We start from the raw sequence: 23,002 nt of genomic DNA on the forward strand, positions 1-23,002 counted from the left end.
ATGCAAAGTCACGAAAAATCCAAGACACATGCCTCCACTAGCCGAAAACAATATGGTGATACCACCATTATGAAAAGCTCAATGTTAGGGAATGGGGCACTCGATTCCAAGATCACAGCCAGAAATTATGTTATGCAATATGACTGTTGAAATGGCATAATCCAAGATGGCCACGGTAAATGAAGTAATCGACCACCTCGAGTCCCTAAATGACTTCTCCCACCCCTATCACACGACCGACCAAACCTACCTACTTCAAGAGTTTTAAAATATTAGAAAACAAAGAAATGTTTATACTTCTGGCAACTTTTCTTTGAACCAAAGACACGAAACAAATATTAAATTTGTTGCTAACATTCATTTCCGCTGTTTTTACTGATGAAATGCAGTGTTGAAGAGATGCGTCTCTAGGACTTGGTGCATGGTTGCCTTGTTGCAGACACAACTTGCCGGAGAGTCCTCCCGACTCAGGGTCGGAGCCGCCGTACTCGCCGCCTGACGGCAGCTCTCAGCCGTCACGTGAGTAGCTTCCACTCTTCCTTGTACTTTCTGGAAACTACTACTCAATTTCACTCCTGATTACCTGCTGCCATTTCGCGTGGGAAGTTCCATTGTGCAGTTTTATATGTTGCTTTTATTGCATCGAAACATCATAAAACCCTTACTGAAAATATTCCGAAATAAGTGGTAAATCTTGAGGCTGCACAACAGATGGCGTTTAAATAAAAAAACTGCTGCCCTTATACTCGTGACTATACACCCAGCAGTATTTGTATTAACAGTGTATGAGTCGTGGTTTTCAACTTTGTTTTACGATTATATGGTCTATATAACAAAATGTTTTGTTCAGCGTTGAAATGACTTAAAATTGTCTGAAAATACCAATTTTTGTACTATGTATTATTATTTAAGTTTTTTATTTGAGTAATTTTAGTAAACCCAGGAGTCTCTGCTTTTAACCAGGTGACATATCAAAAAGTCATTGTGAGCTCAATAGGATAGGTGGTGGTATTATGGAACGAGTTCGCAACATGAAACAGGACACGCCTACCGGTAACTGTCGTGATTATAATTTTAAGTTCCTGCTGTGTTCTCCAGAGGCAGCAGACATCGGCATGACGTTGCATGCGTTCGTGAATAGAAGGGTTGTGTTTTCTAACCATCAAAACATTTCTCAAGACAAGATTATGCACTAACAAACAGATGACTCGAGAGTATTTAATAATATTATTAAACACTCAAACAGTGGACATATTTTTCTGGATCTTAATCTGATTTCACTTTATTTTTTCAGCTAAGCAATTTCTGTAAAAAAAATCGCATTTTAAGTTAAGTGTTTACATTAGTTTGGAATTAAATGAAAAAGCTAAAGTTTTTAATTAAAAAAATTATAGAGGAAATCTAACGGTTATAGTCAGTGTAAACAATACATCTCAATTGGGAAAATCAGTACTCAAACCTACTGAGACATAGCCCACAGAACCACAAAAATTCAAAATGACTTAATTTTCAACATTGTCATATAGATTGAATTTCCTTTGTTCCCAAGTGACTAGGAGTTAAGGTTCTTTAAATGATTCATGTAAAGGTGAATTTTGATTTAATACAATTTCTTGGACATACGCCATTGCATTTTGCACTGTTTGTCTTGAGAAAAATTCATAAATGCAAAATAAGAAACATGAATGAAAAACTCCCAGAAGACAAGCCTAAATCAACTGATGTCAAACAGATAAACCCATAAATTAACCTAAGGAGGTATTACGGACAACACAACGACGACAGCACAGACGAACACATTCAAACTGAAATATCTGACAGCACGAGAACTCCGTGAAGGAGTTTAGTCATGAAAATATAATAACAGCACAGACCAACACAGTGGTCTAACAACGACGAAAATAACAGTTTATGCAGGCAGACGCAGGACATAAACAAACACAACGACGACAACACCAACGAACGCAGTATGTGTCCTATTACCAAAACAGTTGCGAGGTTTCGGGAGCTGTCATCAGGCCCGAACAGCATGGCGTGTGTCCCAGGAAGTGCAGGAGAGGACTGGGTGGAGGTTGTGGTGTGTGCGCAGACCAGAAAGGGCCCGGCCGAGCGGCAAGTGTGCACGCGGAGCTGCTGGTGCCCAGGCACCCTCACCAGGTGCTGTACCACCAGATCTCCAGCCCGCACGACGCCGCACTGCTGGCCCAGCACCCCGTGCTCACGCCACTGCTGACGCAGGCGCAGGCTGGACTGTCGCCCGGAGGCAGTCGGCTGGGCGCACCGGAGCCGTCCATGCCATCGCTAGGTGCGCGTCTCTCCCAGCACAGCACTCATGTTATCCCCTGGGCCACTCAGACACACTGTGCTCACACCACTGCTGATGTAGTTTCAAACTGGGCAGCTGGGGTTGTGACTGCCGTCCATGCCATCGCTAGGTGCGCGTCTCTCCCAGCACAGCACTCATGTTGTCCCCTGGGCCACTCAGACACACTGTGCTCACACCACTGCTGATGTAGTTTCAAACTGGGCAGCTGGGGTTGTGACTGCCGTCCATGCCATCGCTAGGTGCGCGTCTCTCCCAGCACAGCACTCATGTTGTCCCCTGGGCCACTCAGACACACTGTGCTCACACCACTGCTGATGTAGTTTCAAAGTGGGCAGCTGGGGTTGTGACTGCCGTCCATGCCATCGCTAGGTGCGCGTCTCTCCCAGCACAGCACTCATGTTGTCCCCTGGGCCACTCAGACACACTGTGCTCACACCACTGCTGATGTAGTTTCAAAGTGGGCAGCTGGGGTTGTGACTGCAGTCCATGCCATCGCTAGGTGCGCGTCTCTCCCAGCACAGCACTCATGTTGTCCCCTGGGCCACTCAGACACACTGTGCTCACACCACTGCTGATGTAGTTTCAAACTGGGCAGCTGGGGTTGTGACTGCCGTCCATGCCATCGCTAGGTGCGCATCTCTCCCAGCACAGCACTCATGTTGTCCCCTGGGCCACTCAGACACACTGTGCTCACACCACTGCTGATGTAGTTTCAAACTGGGCAGCTGGGGTTGTGACTGCCGTCCATGCCATCGCTAGGTGCGCGTCTCTCCCAGCACAGCACTCATGTTATCCCCTGGGCCACTCAGACACACTGTGCTCACACCACTGCTGATGTAGTTTCAAACTGGGCAGCTGGGGTTGTGACTGCCGTCCATGCCATCGCTAGGTGCGCGTCTCTCCCAGCACAGCACTCATGTTGTCCCCTGGGCCACTCAGACACACTGTGCTCACACCACTGCTGATGTAGTTTCAAAGTGGGCAGCTGGGGTTGTGACTGCCGTCCATGCCATCGCTAGGTGCGCGTCTCTCCCAGCACAGCACTCATGTTGTCCCCTGGGCCACTCAGACACACTGTGCTCACACCACTGCTGATGTAGTTTCAAAGTGGGCAGCTGGGGTTGTGACTGCCGTCCATGCCATCGCTAGGTGCGCGTCTCTCCCAGCACAGCACTCATGTTGTCCCCTGGGCCACTCAGACACACTGTGCTCACACCACTGCTGATGTAGTTTCAAAGTGGGCAGCTGGGGTTGTGAGTGCAGTCCATGCCATCGCTAGGTGCGCGTCTCTCCCAGCACAGCACTCATGTTGTCCCCTGGGCCACTCAGACACACTGTGCTCACACCACTGCTGATGTAGTTTCAAACTGGGCAGCTGGGGTTGTGACTGCCGTCCATGCCATCGCTAGGTGCGCGTCTCTCCCAGCACAGCACTCATGTTGTCCCCTGGGCCACTCAGACACACTGTGCTCACACCACTGCTGATGTAGTTTCAAAGTGGGCAGCTGGGGTTGTGAGTGCAGTCCATGCCATCGCTAGGTGCGCGTCTCTCCCAGCACAGCACTCATGTTGTCCCCTGGGCCACTCAGACACACTGTGCTCACACCACTGCTGATGTAGTTTCAAAGTGGGCAGCTGGGGTTGTGACTGCCGTCCATGCCATCGCTAGGTGCGCGTCTCTCCCAGCACAGCACTCATGTTGTCCCCTGGGCCACTCAGACACACTGTGCTCACACCACTGCTGATGTAGTTTCAAACTGGGCAGCTGGGGTTGTGACTGCCGTCCATGCCATCGCTAGGTGCGCGTCTCTCCCAGCACAGCACTCATGTTGTCCCCTGGGCCACTCAGACACACTGTGCTCACACCACTGCTGATGTAGTTTCAAAGTGGGCAGCTGGGGTTGTGAGTGCAGTCCATGCCATCGCTAGGTGCGCGTCTCTCCCAGCACAGCACTCATGTTGTCCCCTGGGCCACTCAGACACACTGTGCTCACACCACTGCTGATGTAGTTTCAAAGTGGGCAGCTGGGGTTGTGACTGCCGTCCATGCCATCGCTAGGTGCGCGTCTCTCCCAGCACAGCACTCATGTTGTCCCCTGGGCCACTCAGACACACTGTGCTCACACCACTGCTGATGTAGTTTCAAATTGGGCAGCTGGGGTTGTGACTGCAGTCCATGCCATCGCTAGGTGCGCGTCTCTCCCAGCACAGCACTCATGTTATCCCCTGGGCCACTCAGACACACTGTGCTCACACCACTGCTGATGTAGTTTCAAAGTGGGCAGCTGGGGTTGTGAGTGCAGTCCATGCCATCGCTAGGTGCGCGTCTCTCCCAGCACAGCACTCATGTTATCCCCTGGGCCACTCAGACACACTGTGCTCACACCACTGCTGATGTAGTTTCAAACTGGGCAGCTGGGGTTGTGACTGCCGTCCATGCCATCGCTAGGTGCGCGTCTCTCCCAGCACAGCACTCATGTTATCCCCTGGGCCACTCAGACACACTGTGCTCACACCACTGCTGATGTAGTTTCAAAGTGGGCAGCTGGGGTTGTGACTGCAGTCCATGCCATCGCTAGGTGCGCGTCTCTCCCAGCACAGCACTCATGTTATCCCCTGGGCCACTCAGACACACTGTGCTCACACCACTGCTGATGTAGTTTCAAAGTGGGCAGCTGGGGTTGTGAGTGCAGTCCATGCCATCGCTAGGTGCGCGTCTCTCCCAGCACAGCACTCATGTTATCCCCTGGGCCACTCAGACACACTGTGCTCACACCACTGCTGATGTAGTTTCAAACTGGGCAGCTGGGGTTGTGACTGCCGTCCATGCCATCGCTAGGTGCGCGTCTCTCCCAGCACAGCACTCATGTTATCCCCTGGGCCACTCAGACACACTGTGCTCACACCACTGCTGATGTAGTTTCAAAGTGGGCAGCTGGGGTTGTGAGTGCAGTCCATGCCATCGCTAGGTGCGCGTCTCTCCCAGCACAGCACTTATGTTGTCCCCTGGGCCACTCAGACACACTGTGCTCACACCACTGCTGATGTAGTTTCAAAGTGGGCAGCTGGGGTTGTGACTGCAGTCCATGCCATCGCTAGGTGCGCGTCTCTCCCAGCACAGCACTCATGTTGTCCCCTGGGCCACTCAGACACACTGTGCTCACACCACTGCTGATGTAGTTTCAAAGTGGGCAGCTGGGGTTGTGACTGCCGTCCATGCCATCGCTAGGTGCGCGTCTCTCCCAGCACAGCACTTATGTTGTCCCCTGGGCCACTCAGACACACTGTGCTCACACCACTGCTGATGTAGTTTCAAACTGGGCAGCTGGGGTTGTGACTGCAGTCCATGCCATCGCTAGGTGCGCGTCTCTCCCAGCACAGCACTTATGTTGTCCCCTGGGCCACTCAGACACACTGTGCTCACACCACTGCTGATGTAGTTTCAAACTGGGCAGCTGGGGTTGTGACTGCAGTCCATGCCATCGCTAGGTGCGCGTCTCTCCCAGCACAGCACTCATGTTGTCCCCTGGGCCACTCAGACACACTGTGCTCACACCACTGCTGATGTAGTTTCAAAGTGGGCAGCTGGGGTTGTGACTGCAGTCCATGCCATCGCTAGGTGCGCGTCTCTCCCAGCACAGCACTCATGTTGTCCCCTGGGCCACTCAGACACACTGTGCTCACACCACTGCTGATGTAGTTTCAAAGTGGGCAGCTGGGGTTGTGACTGCAGTCCATGCCATCGCTAGGTGCGCGTCTCTCCCAGCACAGCACTCATGTTGTCCCCTGGGCCACTCAGACACACTGTGCTCACACCACTGCTGATGTAGTTTCAAAGTGGGCAGCTGGGGTTGTGACTGCCGTCCATGCCATCGCTAGGTGCGCGTCTCTCCCAGCACAGCACTCATGTTATCCCCTGGGCCACTCAGACACACTGTGCTCACACCACTGCTGATGTAGTTTCAAAGTGGGCAGCTGGGGTTATGAGTGCAGTCCATGCCATCGCTAGGTGCGCGTCTCTCCCAGCACAGCACTCATGTTGTCCCCTGGGCCACTCAGACACACTGTGCTCACACCACTGTTGATGTAGTTTCAAAGTGGGCAGCTGGGGTTGTGACTGCAGTCCATGCTATCGCTAGGTGCGCGTCTCTCCCAGCACAGCACTCATGTTATCCCCTGGGCCACTCAGACACACTGTGCTCACACCACTGCTGATGTAGTTTCAAACTGGGCAGCTGGGGTTGTGACTGCCGTCCATGCCATCGCTAGGTGCGCGTCTCTCCCAGCACAGCACTCATGTTGTCCCCTGGGCCACTCAGACACACTGTGCTCACACCACTGCTGATGTAGTTTCAAAGTGGGCAGCTGGGGTTGTGACTGCCGTCCATGCCATCGCTAGGTGCGCGTCTCTCCCAGCACAGCACTTATGTTGTCCCCTGGGCCACTCAGACACACTGTGCTCACACCACTGCTGATGTAGTTTCAAAGTGGGCAGCTGGGGTTGTGACTGCAGTCCATGCCATCGCTAGGTGCGCGTCTCTCCCAGCACAGCACTTATGTTGTCCCCTGGGCCACTCAGACACACTGTGCTCACACCACTGCTGATGTAGTTTCAAAGTGGGCAGCTGGGGTTGTGACTGCCGTCCATGCCATCGCTAGGTGCGCGTCTCTCCCAGCACAGCACTTATGTTGTCCCCTGGGCCACTCAGACACACTGTGCTCACACCACTGCTGATGTAGTTTCAAAGTGGGCAGCTGGGGTTGTGACTGCAGTCCATGCCATCGCTAGGTGCGCGTCTCTCCCAGCACAGCACTCATGTTATCCCCTGGGCCACTCAGACACACTGTGCTCACACCACTGCTGATGTAGTTTCAAAGTGGGCAGCTGGGGTTGTGACTGCCGTCCATGCCATCGCTAGGTGCGCGTCTCTCCCAGCACAGCACTTATGTTGTCCCCTGGGCCACTCAGACACACTGTGCTCACACCACTGCTGATGTAGTTTCAAAGTGGGCAGCTGGGGTTGTGACTGCAGTCCATGCCATCGCTAGGTGCGCGTCTCTCCCAGCACAGCACTCATATTGTCCCCTGGGCCACTCAGACACACTGTGCTCACACCACTGCTGATGTAGTTTCAAAGTGGGCAGCTGGGGTTGTGACTGCCGTCCATGCCATCGCTAGGTGCGCGTCTCTCCCAGCACAGCACTTATGTTGTCCCCTGGGCCACTCAGACACACTGTGCTCACACCACTGCTGATGTAGTTTCAAAGTGGGCAGCTGGGGTTGTGACTGCAGTCCATGCCATCGCTAGGTGCGCGTCTCTCCCAGCACAGCACTTATGTTGTCCCCTGGGCCACTCAGACACACTGTGCTCACACCACTGCTGATGTAGTTTCAAAGTGGGCAGCTGGGGTTGTGACTGCCGTCCATGCCATCGCTAGGTGCGCGTCTCTCCCAGCACAGCACTCATGTTATCCCCTGGGCCACTGAGACACACTGTGCTCACACCACTGCTGATGTAGTTTCAAACTGGGCAGCTGGGGTTGTGACTGCCGTCCATGCCATCGCTAGGTGCGCGTCTCTCCCAGCACAGCACTCATGTTGTCCCCTGGGCCACTCAGACACACTGTGCTCACACCACTGCTGATGTAGTTTCAAAGTCGGCAGCTGGGGTTGTGACTGCAGTCCATGCCATCGCTAGGTGCGCGTCTCTCCCAGCACAGCACTCATGTTGTCCCCTGGGCCACTCAGACACACTGTGCTCACACCACTGCTGATGTAGTTTCAAAGTGGGCAGCTGGGGTTGTGACTGCCGTCCATGCCATCGCTAGGTGCGCGTCTCTCCCAGCACAGCACTCATGTTGTCCCCTGGGCCACTCAGACACACTGTGCTCACACCACTGCTGATGTAGTTTCAAAGTGGGCAGCTGGGGTTGTGACTGCAGTCCATGCCATCGCTAGGTGCGCGTCTCTCCCAGCACAGCACTCATGTTATCCCCTGGGCCACTCAGACACACTGTGCTCACACCACTGCTGATGTAGTTTCAAACTGGGCAGCTGGGGTTGTGACTGCCGTCCATGCCATCGCTAGGTGCGCGTCTCTCCCAGCACAGCACTCATGTTATCCCCTGGGCCACTCAGACACACTGTGCTCACACCACTGCTGATGTAGTTTCAAACTGGGCAGCTGGGGTTGTGACTGCCGTCCATGCCATCGCTAGGTGCGCGTCTCTCCCAGCACAGCACTTATGTTATCCCCTGGGCCACTCAGACACACTGTGCTCACACCACTGCTGATGTAGTTTCAAACTGGGCAGCTGGGGTTGTGACTGCCGTCCATGCCATCGCTAGGTGCGCGTCTCTCCCAGCACAGCACTCATGTTATCCCCTGGGCCACTCAGACACACTGTGCTTACACCACTGCTGATGTAGTTTCAAACTGGGCAGCTGGGGTTGTGACTGCCGTCCATGCCATCGCTAGGTGCGCGTCTCTCCCAGCACAGCACTCATGTTATCCCCTGGGCCACTCAGACACACTGTGCTCACACCACTGCTGATGTAGTTTCAAACTGGGCAGCTGGGGTTGTGACTGCCGTCCATGCCATCGCTAGGTGCGCGTCTCTCCCAGCACAGCACTCATGTTATCCCCTGGGCCACTCAGACACACTGTGCTCACACCACTGCTGATGTAGTTTCAAACTGGGCAGCTGGGGTTGTGACTGCCGTCCATGCCATCGCTAGGTGCGCATCTCTCCCAGCACAGCACTCATGTTGTCCCCTGGGCCACTCAGACACACTGTGCTCACACCACTGCTGATGTAGTTTCAAACTGGGCAGCTGGGGTTGTGACTGCCGTCCATGCCATCGCTAGGTGCGCGTCTCTCCCAGCACAGCACTCATATTGTCCCCTGGGCCACTCAGACACACTGTGCTCACACCACTGCTTATGTAGTTTCAAACTGGGCAGCTGGGGTTGTGACTGCCGTCCATGCCATCGCTAGGTGCGCGTCTCTCCCAGCACAGCACTCATGTTGTCCCCTGGGCCACTCAGACACACTGTGCTCACACCACTGCTGATGTAGTTTCAAAGTGGGCAGCTGGGGTTGTGACTGCCGTCCATGCCATCGCTAGGTGCGTGTTTTTCCAACACAGGAGCTTGCTTGCATGCATGCATTCATGTTATCCTTTGGGCAACTACCTCGCTGGCAAAACACACTGTGCTCACACCAATGCTGATGTAGTTTCAAAGTGGGCAGGTGGGGTTGTGACTGCCGTCCATGCCATCGCTAGGTGCACTTCTTTTCCAACACATAAGGTGAGTGTCTGGGAGATTACATCCATGAGCATCTCAACTATGCTTTGCCCCACTTTCTCAGTATAGCCATCAACAACCCACACTCTCCAACCAACTCGAGACTCGCTTCTTGCGAAGCATCAATTAAGAATGCGAGCACCGAGTTCGGATTCACAGCTGTCAAGTCTTGGCAACGACTTTATGATAGCAAAGAACAATTTCATTTGAATACCATCACCACTACCAGTACTGTAGACAGAAGGACTCACACAACGGTCGTCGCTCGTTGAACAAAGCGAGATCTAAGCTGCGTGGCAGAACCTATCAGAGGCTCTGTGCAACTCGTCCTCCGTATAGTCATTCAACTCATTCCATCTGTGCTCGTACACACACGCGACCGGTGCAGGTCTGATCGTCATGGTGTGCTTGTAACAAAACCAAGCACCAAATACACTCCTCTTCACAGCAGAGTAGCGCAGAAGTTGAAGCGTGCTGCGAGACAGTTGTGTCCAGTACGTTCCAAATCAAAGTGTAGAGTTAGCAATGCAAAACAATAAAACCTTGTTATGGTACAAGGAGGCAAAAAAGGAGTTTACTTGGTAAAATATTGTTACGAACTAATGTGGGAAGAACTGGGTTCCTAAGGGATAGCCCAAATAAGTTTTATTACAGTTTTAATAATTACTAATATTTACATTATTAATAAATCATTGTAGTTAAAAATGTCTGGTCACCAATCACTTGCATTTAAAAATGTTTATTCGCAAGTCACTCAATGTCTGTCAAGTTCCGCAGTTCGCACTCCTCGCTGGAGCTAGGCTCGACAGTGGTTCGCCCCTTACCCCGCGCCTGACCACACACACTGTCTCACTCCACTCAGTCGCAGCACTCTCACGGTCCCGTCACTCCGCGTCGCGCCACTCTCGAAGGGGTCTCTCACCCTCTTCGCCGATGTCGCACTTCCCCTCGCTCGCGGAACTCTCCGAACTCTCGGAACTCACTCGGAACTCTTTCGGAGGCCGGCGTCGCTGCTTAAATACCTGTGGCGCCCTTCTCGAACCATGATAGTGGCTGTGACGAGTCGCGTCATCCCCGGCCGACCCGATGCCCGAAACATCGAGAAAGGCGGTGTTTATTCACCCCATTCAGTGCGGCGGCCTCTGTAAGACCGGAATTACCAGGCCACTAAAGGCGATAATAGCCTGAGGTGAGACGATGCGCGGGGAGCGGAGGGGGAGGGTAGTAGCGAGGACCCTTGTAATCCGGCCAGGTATGCATGGCAAGTGGCATGTGACATGAGTGACCGTGCGTGGCCGCCAGCCCACTCCGAACCTGGCGTTCGTAACACTGCCCCCTCCAGGGATACGTTCTCGCAACAGGGGGACTATCTCGTCGCAGGGATACGATCTCGTCACAGGGATGCGGCGCAGGGATACGATTTAGACACAGGAATACAGCACAGGGATACGATTTCATCGCAGGGATACAATCTCATTGGAGGGATACGATGCAGGGATATGATCTCGTCGCGGGGATACGCCACAGGGTAAGATATGGTTACAGGGATACGATCTGGTCACAGGGATACCATCTCGTCGCATGGAAATGTTCTCTCCACAGGAATACGATCGGTCGCAAGATGCGGTATGATACAATACCTTCAACAGTCTTTGGCTCCAAAAGTCATCAGCTCCAGCTGTCTTAGGCGTAACTGCTCAAGCGACATTTGGCTACAATGCAATTTAGTTTCGAAGCTACTAGAATATAAGACTTCAAGGCTACAAGACTCGGAGGCTACAGGACTACGAGGCTATGAAACTAAGAGTCTGCAATGTTCCAGCTGACTACAAGGTTATGAGGTTACGAGTCTACAAGGCTACATGGCTATGAGGTTACAAGGCTACGAGGCTACATGGCAACAAAGGCTACAAGACTACGAGTCTACAGGGCTGTAACTGGTTATAATAGCTCCATTCAGCAGCGAGAGTAATTTATCTCATGCAAATAACGTGTTGCAAGTAGTCCCGATTCTTGCAACAGTTGCCTACATGCTGTGCTTTACAAAGTCGCTGTTTTTATGTGGGATGCAGGATGCTCACTCACGATCACTGAAACCTTTGAACGTAAGAACATCGTGTTGTATTTACATTATGCCACCGGGTTACAGATCTAACTACATATTTGCTACTGCAACACAACCCTGCCATATTGTATGTAGTGCGTGTTTCTCACATATCAGACGATTCAAATCGAACAATTTACATGTATGAATGTTACGACAATATCATAACAAAGAAATTTACATGTCACCATTCTTTGTTAGATTTGATACATCAGTTAAAAGTACCACATTAAATTTTTATAATGGCATAAGTTAAAAAACAACTGGCAAAAAAATTGAAAACCCTTTTTTATGTTTTCTTTATTAGAAACATTATTATCTGCTTTCTTACATGCATGATGTTTCTGACAATTCATTAAAAAAGTATTATTAATTGTGTTATCACAGGGGTTCGCCACTATCTTGGTAATCAGTTATAGTGATAACGTTGGTAAATATAATTTTTTTCGGAAGTAATCACCTGCCGGGCTTTTTCCGTGTTTTTTGAAAACAGTCGGTGTACTTTTGAGTTTATTTCAATTCTATTCTAATAAATTACTTTAATGGTAACATAGAATAAAGGCTTCTACTTATTGAATAAGTGGGGCTTAATTTGTCAAATCATTTGCGATTATGAATTTCAGCCTAAGGAATTTGGTTTGGTCTTCGGATTGCTTTTGGTTTCCTTATCAGCCATACTTCTTAAATATTCTTTCTGCGGTAGTTGCATGTCTCAAACAGAATTATTGGCCCATATGTAAAGAGTAAGGTTGAGGATTTTTTAATATTGTAAAATTATATCTGCGAGATTGTATGCTACTTTATGAAACTGAAGATAGTCAAAATTTATTTTCTCTTTCATATTATTTTTTTGCCTTCTTCTAAAGAAAATAAAAATCTTTCTGTAAGCTTAGCTTTTTTATTACTATCCAAGTTGTTTTATTAAAACAAAATATAATTTTACGAATAACATAGTTTTTCTGCAAACAAATCTAATATGCACTTTATATTCATTACGAGACATGACGAAATAATTCTTTTTCCGATGTCCTAAACCCACAAAATTAATCATTTTCAGTTCTTTAAATATTTAAATTGATTTCATTGCTCTTACCATAATGTAAGGCATTTACTAAAACGCTTTTATGATGTAAATGTTGGGAAGTGCATTCACGAGTAATGAGAGGTCTGTTATGCTTTTTTCTTTATGTATTATAGATATTTATTTTGTTGTTCACGTGTGTCTTTTTGTCTTATAGATTCTTTCTTTGCCTTTCTCTGCACGCAGGTTTGGTGTCAAGTCAACCAACTCTTAGTTTGGGTCTCTCTTCAGAACACCAGCAAGGGTTGGTCACACTCTACTCATCTCTTCAAAATGCACCAAGCAACTCGATATCCCTGTGTGGATCTAAGAAGAGGAAACTCTCTGACGACGGAGAAAGTCCACAGATAGTTTCCCACTTCATTGGGACCAGTTCTTCAGCTGTCAGCAACACAGTGCATGTGAAGCAGGAGCCAGGTATAGGCACTCTCACTCATTAGTTCTAATGATTCATTTATATTTGCTCGTTATGTGGTTTTTGAAGATCTTACAATATACTCGGTAAACTTTGTGAAATAGTATATTGCATCTCATAAATGTATTTAAGATCTGTTTCGAAAATTAATTAATTATTTAAAACAATTTATCTCCTACAAACTTCTTGGACTCAAAATATTTGCTCTCAATCCTTATAAAACTTTTTTGAGTTATAAGAACTTTAAAAATTTAATATTTTATAAGAATTTAAATGAAAATACAATGAAGTTATGGGGAAATGAGAGTAACCAGAGGAATTATGCCGAGACTGGTAAATGTTCACCACTTCCCCCTCTCGATATCAAAATAGATTTTATTTTTAAATAATTTCTCCCCGAATCCACAGGCATACCATAACTTCAACCCTTGTATACCATTATCCAGTATTGAGCACCATAAATATCGGGCATATCAGAAAAAGTTGGTTACAACCCCTGTATTACCACTTCTTATTAAATACACAATGAAAATATTAAATGCAAAATTAACAATAGCTTCTTACTACACACTTATAAACTAATTTAATTTCTACACACTTCATAAGTAATATCAGTATTTCTGACTTCCTTGTACAGTATAATGTAGATATAGTGTAAATGAAAAATCCCAAAAATGTTAATATCATGATCAAAAAATTCTTGGAGTATTTTACAACGGCTGTTTCCTATATTATTTTGCAGCAAATGTTGAGGAGAAAAGAGAAAACCAAAGTGCTTTAAAGAAAGATGATGCAGTGTGTTATCTTCCTGGGGAATTTGGATCTTTCTCAGTGACAGGTAATTATAAATTAAGATGTATCAGGAATATGAGGAGAAAAGGTTATGTGTTGCAATAAAAGGTTATGCAAATTAGGGTAATTAATCACTGACACTCCAATCCACCTACCACTCACAATCAAACTTTTTTTACTGTTCTCCCACTCACTCCTCCCCATCCCCTCCCTACGAGCCAATAATTCATTAATAATTAATTTTTATTAAATACATTTTCTGTTATGAATGTAGGGACCGGAAAAATTCGCGGGTTCAATGACCTCTAGGATGAACTCCATAGTTCTACGTACACTCGGTCAAATGCCACCCACTTATTGGCTGCTGTTTTGTGAGACGTCCCAACGTAGCAGCCTGTGATTCGATAAAGCTTTGGTCGGGTGTTTCTCATTGGCCCATAGTCATCCAGGTGAGTTGCGAGCCAATAGCAGAGGCAGCCTATCGCGAAATGAACCCGCGAATTTTTCCGGTCTCTATTGATTATATATTGATTGTTGTATCTCTAAGGTCGACTCTGCCCCTCCCCTCATCACTTTCCACACTGACTCTCACCACCCCTTTCTACCACAATCTTTCACAAATCACTTTCTTTTTATTTCCCTCTCTCTCCTTTCGAACCTAGTTGAGAAGTTGGGAGGTAGTTGTCGCTGGCTTGTGTTGTCTGCCATCTTGGATGTCACAGTTTGTTAAAGGTGGCATCAGAGTCACTGGGTGTTATGTTTATTTTATAAAAATTGGAGATCGATCCTTGATCACTCCTGGGATCTCGAGGCTAGGAAGCGAGAACCTTGGCCATTGGGCCACCAGCTCAGTTGAAGAGCTAGGCAGTACATCATGTATATGAAGTGGGTTTAGTGAGGGGAAGAAAGGGGGAGGTGACATTAAAAGGTATGAAATTAGTTATTTGGGCATTAGTGGGTATTAATATTAATCAGGGGAGAAGGGGAAGTTGAAGGAAGGGGAGAAAAAGTCAAGGGGGAAGCTAGTAGTAGTTTGGGGCAGGAAGTATGGTAGAAGGGGAAGTGAAATTATAAAATATGAAATTAATGATGATATTAAAATTATTCGGGAGAAGTGAAAATGTAATTCCATAGGTGTCTACCAGGATTGCTAGCATTTTTAATGGGAGCCGGAAATTGTGACCCTATTGTAGTTGCAATGCATACACTATTTGCATCATTCCGCAGTAGAGTGTAGCACATGTCATGCCAGAAATGTCGACTAGAGTGTACTTGTAGTGCACGTGTTACTTGAATCACCACCCGCTAGGGTGTAGCACATGAAATGGCAGTAATAGTGGCCAAAGCACGCAGCATGTGATGTGGAAAGTGTCAGCTAGGAGCACTGGTGATATGGCGCGTGACGCCAGTGGTCGTGCGGGGCCGCCAGCCAGCTCCGAACCTGGGGCGTGTCGCGGTCCTGTCTGCGTTCGTAACAGTATCAAATAAAGTCATAAACATTTTATTTGATATATAATGTATCTTTTAAGACAAAGAGAATGGACTATATCTCAACTAAGTGAGGAAAGTATCCTGCGCATAGAGAAACAATAACATGTGTGAGTTTGCCCGCCAACCCATTTGGATCGTCCCACGATACGTAATTGTCCCTTCTGCTACCATATTCTTTACTTCTTTACAGTCAATATTCTGGATAAAACTGTAATCTTCAGTTTTTATCGAAAATGCAGAGTCTACAAAGTCATTTTACTTTATCTCAGAATATATTTTCACTATGATATAATTTTCATTTAAAACAAACATTTGATGTGTTGTAACTTCGTTTTTTTAGTAGGCACTTTAATGGAGCCCATCCTAAAGGTTCCTGGGTGAAATTTGAGCTGGCATATCCAACTTCAATTTTTAGTTAAGGTTCAACTTAAATGAAAGTCTTTATCAAAGAAACAGTTTTGATCCCCTTTTCCATTTTAAATGTCCCACTTAAAAAAGTGAAGAAGATTGTATAATGCTTCTTCATATTTTGTCTGAAATCTTACTAAGAAAATTGTGAAATGATGTGTTTGTCGTAATTGTTTTCTAAACATGTGCAGACCTGTCTCCGGACTCTAACTCGAACCAGACTGCAGTTCTGGACGACGACTACAGCTTCGACATCCCCGGGGAGTCGAACCTGTACCTGGACTCCAACTACCAGTGCATCCGCTTCCAGCCGTTCCAGCAGACCGCGTGGCACGTGTTGTGCGACCAGAACCTCAAAGACCTGTGAGTGCGCATGCGTCTGCCTCACCGTCGACCCAGTCCTCACGTGATCTCCTTGCGAACGATGACATTGAAGTAGCTTGGCTTCTGGGTTGTAGCCGTGTCCTCTGCGAATAATTCACCGACGATTCGCTCGACATTGCAGTCGCCATCATCAGGGAGCAGTTACCTACTCCTTACCTACATTACCTAGGTAACCTGCTCCCTGATGATGGCGACTGCAACGTCGACCGAAACGTCGGTTGAATTATTCGCCAAGGATACGGCTACAACTCAGAAGTCAAGCTACTTCAGACAATGGCCGTGAAAGCATGCGAACAATAGTTTGCTTTGCTTTAGTAAATTGAAATGCATTTAGAATGACTCCAGACGTCTGGTAAGGTTCGCCCGATTACAATTATATCTTACAAACATATACCACCTTCTTGCCCTGCAAGTAACATGTGTGGATAATAGCATTGAAGTGAATGTGACACACCAATGACCCCCACACCAGTGAAATGAAAATCGACATGTAGTTTCCCGAGGAAGGGTCTACATGAATGGATTATTAAATAAACAAAATTACAGAAAAAAATTGTTGTACTGTGACGGAAACCTATTTTCTCTATCTCTATATTTTTTGTGTGTAGATACTTATCTCCATTTGCTTTATCTTCAAACAACCTATCAGAGATCGTGCTTTGAATTACAAGAGTTCGTTGAAAACAAGAAAACGGACACGGTTATGCGTCTTAAACTGTAATATTATTGTTCAATGCAAAGAAAGTTAGGTGTCAAAGTAGTTCTTTGTTATTTTATTTAATGTACTTCTGCTGCCAGAAAAAGTTTACGATATATATATATATATATATATATGTTGCAGCCTTCATAATTACGATTCAGAATTTTAACTAACAGCTGACTATCAGCTATGACTTTCAAACAATTTTCATAAACGAAACCATTTGAACTAGATGTGTGTTTTTAAATATTTGTCAGTAATAATGTTCTTATAATTGATATTCCATTTCTGTTTTCAGATCTGTGCCATTTTACAAAGTTGATGCTGACAAAGGCTTCAACTTTTCGAACGCAGATGATGCGTTTGTGTGTCAGAAAAAGAATCACTTTCAGGTAGAGGTATCACTGCCCTTAACAAACTTATTTCGTAATACTTTATTTTCAATTTAATTATAATATAATATTTTAAGTTATTGTAAATTATAAAGGTTTAATTTTATGGACATTTTTGCAAACATTTAGTTTTGTTCTTACACACGATTTTAAACATTATTATTTATGAACACTCCTTTTAGTTAAAATATATATGATATGTGGGTGAAGATTTTGTATGCGCATATAAAAATGCACAACTTTGTATGTCAATCTTATTCTAGATCACTTGTCATGCGCAACTGTATGGTGAGCCTCAATTCGTAAAAACTCCTGAGGGGTTGAAGAAAATAACAGGCTTTCATTTACACTTTTATGGTGTTAAAGTGGAAAGTCCATCGCAGACCATCAAAGTCGAGCAATCTCAAAGTGATCGCAGCAAGAAGCCATTTCATCCTGTACCGTAAGTACCACACTGTTTAATATTGGTATTTCCACTGGCTCTATTACAGTTGCAGATAATAGGCAGAAAACTAGCTTATCCAGTCGTGTCATTATAGGCATTTTCTAGCTTTTGCCAAAACTTCAATGAAACATTGACTCTCTGCTTATATATCTCTGCCCATTTTACTATTCTATTCCGACTGGTTTTGTAATGTTTGATAAGAGGTCATAATTCGACATGCTCTAGAGAGATAATGTTTCCTAAGATTACTTACTGCTACAATACTTTAAAAAAGGCGTGTATTAAAGGAAACATACTAATTTTAAATTAAATATAACTGAAGGGAATTTCAAGGCACTACTCTAAAAACGAACCCTTTTGAAAGTGTAGACACTAGTTTTCTCACATAGACATTCGGGGAAAACTAATTGCAGATTCAAAATTTAAAGCATTATATTCCTAAATATTATTATTCAGTACACGATTTTCCTGGGTATCTTTCATGTGTGAAAAATTACTGTAGATACTATTTTTGTCACCTATGATTGAACTTAGACTTTTCTGTCAACCACGTGACATTCACTTGCCGTTTCTCAGATACCAATAAGTGCGTATGCAGAATTTATTGTTGTTTATAATTTGCGTTTATGATCCTGAGGACGTGTACGTAAAATGTTCGTGCGCTGGATTTGACGGACAGATTACACCTGAGTGGTTTTATGAGACTGCCGACTTATTCCTTTTCCGACGTCACCGTCTACATACTCCCCTGCAGACTCCTAGCTGCATCCTGAACTACACTTCCGCGCGCAAACTCATAGCTGTCTCTGGTACGTTATTTAAATTAATCATGCAATGGGGGATTTTGATTTAATACTATTTCTTGGCCATACGTAGGGACAGGAAAAATTCGCGGGTTCAATGACCTGTAGGATGAACTCCATAGTTCTACGTACACTCGGTCAAATGTCACCCACTCATTGGCTGCTGTCTTTTGAGACGTCCCAACGTAGCAGCCTGTGATTCGATAAAGCTTTGGTGGGGCGTTTCTCATTGGCCCAGAGTCTTCCAGGTGAGTTGTGAGCCAATATCAGAGGCAGCACTGAGGTATAACTATTTGTATTTTAGCCTATCGCGAAATGAATTTGCGAATTTTTCCGGTCTCTAGACATACGCCATTGAAGTTTTGCACAGTTTAGCATGAGTAAAATTCATATATACAAAATAAGAAATAAAATTTATAACATAAACCCAAAGAAAAACAACCCTTAATCACCTGATGTCAAACAGATAAACTCAATAATAAACCTAAGTAGATATCATGAACAACACAACGGCGACACACCGACGAATGCAGTCAGTTTCCTGTGACATAACAGCTGCAACGTTTCGGTTTACAAATAATATGTTATCTATTGGAGGTACTGAGAAAACACAAAACATAAATGCCTGGGTAAGAATCAGAACATAGCATTACTACGAACAAAATTTTGTAGTGATAGAATTGTTTTCATGTAAATATACAAATTTACAACCATCTGAAATTTTACATGAATATTTATTTCTATAAAAAAACAATTTAAGTGTATTTACTTCAAATAAATCGGTAATCACACCTCACCGCATTACAGTAGAGCTATCAACTTGTTTATTTATTTATTTATTGCCTTATTTTAAGTGGCGAAGTTAAGGCGTACCGCCTTGTCTTACACTTAACCACATACATTTTTAATAACTAGGTACACATACCAAAAATTGTCACAAATACATTTAAATAAAGACTTAATAAACATATAAATACAAATATGAAAATAATAAATAAAATAGCATATACGATACACATGAGCTACCTGTCCGGTATTCTCTTACATAGTATTTGGTGATTACTCTTATCTCAAAGGCAGTGCGTGCATGTGTGATGCGAGCAAATGTGTTATGACTCTTTTCCTTGCGTAGTTATCAAAATTAATTAAAAAAATATTTTAATGGGTAGGCACGATAGTAATGGGGTTACGTCAGATATCTTTCTCAAACTTTTTTTGTAACGACGATGAGGGCGTCTAATGGTAAAAGAGTATGAGCCAAAACCAAAATTAAAAAGTTGGGTGATTGAATATTTAAAGGATTGCCGTAACAGATATTTCCATATCATAGTAATAGGCTATAATTTTTTATAATATTGAACTTCTCATGGCACCTATAGGCACTAACAGTATTGCGACAATAATATCGCAGTGAAAAAGTCATTTCAAGACTTTGAAGAAGAATAAAGAAGCTCTTGGATGACACTGGTATCGACTAATGGAAACAACAAAACTTTGGGCCTGATATATCGACGTGTTCTAGCTTAATTAATAATATTAATGAAACTTCATAAGAACTAACTTAAAGCGATAAATACAATAAAAGTAACCATAAATAATAAAAAAAGAAAAGGATAAAAATCATGGGGTGGCAATGGTTGATTGCTTCTCAGGCGACACAAGCATTTTCTGTTTCACAACAAACGAAGTCTCAGCCATATTGCAGACTTAGAAACCCTGACGTCACCGAAGAAGACCGAGAAGTTCCCTATCACAGTCTCGAGCCACAAACATGGCCGAGGCCTTACGATTGGCAAGCCACATCCGAGCAAGCCACACAATCGTAATACCATAAGAAACACATTGTCACAAAAGTCTCCAAACCCTTATACTATCAAAACCTAGAAACACACCACTTAGAACTATTATTACTTAAATATTCACGACTTATAAACACTTAACTTATAAATACTTTGCTTAGTAATACAAATAGCTGTATTCGTAACTTAGAAAATGATAAACTAGAAATATCAAAACCTATAAACACAACTTAGAACGATTATACTTAGAAACTTGTAACTAAGAATCACACAACTCCATACCACATAAATAAGAACTGTCATAGGGTTTAAAAAAAAATTACATGTTTAGAACAAGCATTACGTAGAAAATTATGTCTCGTGTGTTTCTAGTTTAATAGTGCCTAAGCTGTATGTTTCTCATTTATGAAAGCACGCCTTTACAACCAACTAACAAGCGCATAAGAACCAAGCTTTAAATCCATAAACATAAGACTATTATGTGGACGATAATTATTTGTAAAAAATATACAATTCCAAGTAGCAAGTAAAATTTTTGAAGCTAGACTTAATACTAATAACTAGGGGTAGGCATTTTTTGCGAAAAAAAAACTGAATACCTATTAGACTGCAACAATGTATATCCACATCAAGTGTTTCTTCCTAGTGATTGGCGGTCGTCTGCGAGAGAAGTCGTTGCCTTATTCGACCGAGACACTCAGGACGCGTTTAATTACGAACTGAATTACTGTGATTGGTGCTCTAACAGCAGACATGCACCTGAAAGAAACTCACCCAATCACTAAACACTGTAGCATCGTCTGTGTTTCGTGATTGGGTGGGTTTCTTACAGATACATATCGATTGTTGCAACACCAATCACAGTGATTCAGTGCTGAAACAAAAGCGTCCTGAGTGGCTCGGTCAAATAAGGCAACGACTTCTCTCACAGACGGCCGCCAATCACAAGGAAGAAACCACAGGCGCGGGTATACCTTGTTGCAGTCTAATATGTGTTCAGATATTTTCGCGAAATCTGCATGCCACTATGCATGCCCCTACTAATAATATGATGAAATTTGTTTCACTTGGCTGATGAGTTGATGTAATACTCCAGTGTAGAGTTGTGTGTGCGCGCTGATGAGTTGATGTATTACTCCAGTGTAGAGTTGTGTGTGTGCACTGATGAGTTGATGTAATACTCCAGTGTAGAGTTGTGTGTGCGCGCTGATGAGTTGATGTATTACTCCAGTGTAGAGTTGTGTGTGTGCGCTGATGAGTTGATGTATTACTCCAATGTAGAGTTGTGTGTGTGCGCTGATGAGTTGATGTATTACTCCAGTGTAGAGTTGTGCGTGTGCGCTGATGAGTTGATGTAATACTCCAGTGTAGAGTTGTGTGTGTGCGCTGATGAGTTGATGTAATACTCCAGTGTAGAGTTGTGTGTGTGCGCTGATGAGTTGATGTATTACTCCAGTGTAGAGTTGTGTGTGTGCGCTGATGAGTTGATGTATTACTCCAGTGTAGAGTTGTGTGTGTGCGCTGATGAGTTGATGTAATACTCCAGTGTAGAGTTGTGTGTGCGCGCTGATGAGTTGATGTATTACTCCAGTGTTGAGTTGTGTGTGTGCGCTGATGAGTTGATGTATTACTCCAGTGTAGAGTTGTGTGTGTGCGCTGATGAGTTGATGTAATACTCCAGTGTAGAGTTGTGTGTGTGCGCTGATGAGTTGATGTAATACTCCAGTGTAGAGTTGTGTGTGTGCGCTGATGAGTTGATGTATTACTCCAGTGTAGAGTTGTGTGTGTGCGCTGATGAGTTGATGTAATACTCCAGTGTAGAGTTGTGTGTGCGCGCTGATGAGTTGATGTATTACTCCAGTGTATAGTTGTGTGTGTGCGCTGATGAGTTGATGTAATACTCCAGTGTAGAGTTGTGTGTGTGCGCTCATGAGTTGATGTATTACTCCAGTGTAGAGTTGTGTGTGTGCGCTGATGAGTTGATGTAATACTCCAGTGTATAGTTGTGTGTGTGCGCTAATGAATTGATGTAATACTCCAGTGTAGAGTTGTGTGTGTGCGCTGATGAGTTGATGTATTACTCCAGTGTAGAGTTGTGTGTGTGCGCTGATGAGTTGATGTAATACTCCAGTGTATAGTTGTGTGTGTGCGCTAATGAGTTGATGTAATACTCCAGTGTAGAGTTGTGTGTGTGCGCTGATGAGTTGATGTATTACTCCAGTGTAGAGTTGTGTGTGTGCGCTGATGAGTTGATGTATTACTCCAGTGTAGAGTTGTGTGTGTGCGCTGATGAGTTGATGTATTACTCCAGTGTAGAGTTGTGTGTGTGTGCAGCATGGACATCCGCAGCGAGCAGGTGACGAAGCTGACGGTGGGCCGGCTGCACTTCAGCGAGACCACCTCCAACAACATGCGCAAGAAGGGAAAGCCCAACCCCGACCAGCGCTACTTCTACCTGGTGGTGGGCCTGCACGCGCACTGCGCCGACAACCTCGACTACCCCGTCGTGTCGCACGCGTCGGAGCGCATCATCGTCAGGGTAACCATCTTCA

At 45.4% G+C, this 23,002-nt stretch overlaps 1 protein-coding gene across 5 annotated transcripts in view; it reads left to right on the plus strand.

The window, feature by feature from the left end:
* LOC134529858 (myelin regulatory factor) overlaps positions 1-23,002 on the plus strand; it is a 103,006-nt gene that overhangs the window by 47,199 nt on the left and 32,805 nt on the right. For 2 of the 5 annotated variants that reach the window (XM_063364373.1, XM_063364375.1), the window contains exons 4-11: positions 440-519; positions 2,090-2,305; positions 13,008-13,238; positions 13,979-14,074; positions 16,119-16,290; positions 17,310-17,409; positions 17,667-17,845; positions 22,767-22,989. In XM_063364373.1, the coding sequence (XP_063220443.1) occupies positions 440-519; positions 2,090-2,305; positions 13,008-13,238; positions 13,979-14,074; positions 16,119-16,290; positions 17,310-17,409; positions 17,667-17,845; positions 22,767-22,989 (1,297 nt within the window). The remainder of the gene's footprint in view (positions 1-439; positions 520-2,089; positions 2,306-13,007; positions 13,239-13,978; positions 14,075-16,118; positions 16,291-17,309; positions 17,410-17,666; positions 17,846-22,766; positions 22,990-23,002) is intronic. The other 3 variants (XM_063364376.1, XM_063364374.1, XM_063364377.1) reach the window with 3 other exon arrangements.

Source organism: Bacillus rossius, chromosome 2, assembly GCF_032445375.1.
Source record: "Bacillus rossius redtenbacheri isolate Brsri chromosome 2, Brsri_v3, whole genome shotgun sequence".
NCBI classification, from domain to species: Eukaryota; Metazoa; Arthropoda; class Insecta; order Phasmatodea; family Bacillidae; genus Bacillus; species Bacillus rossius.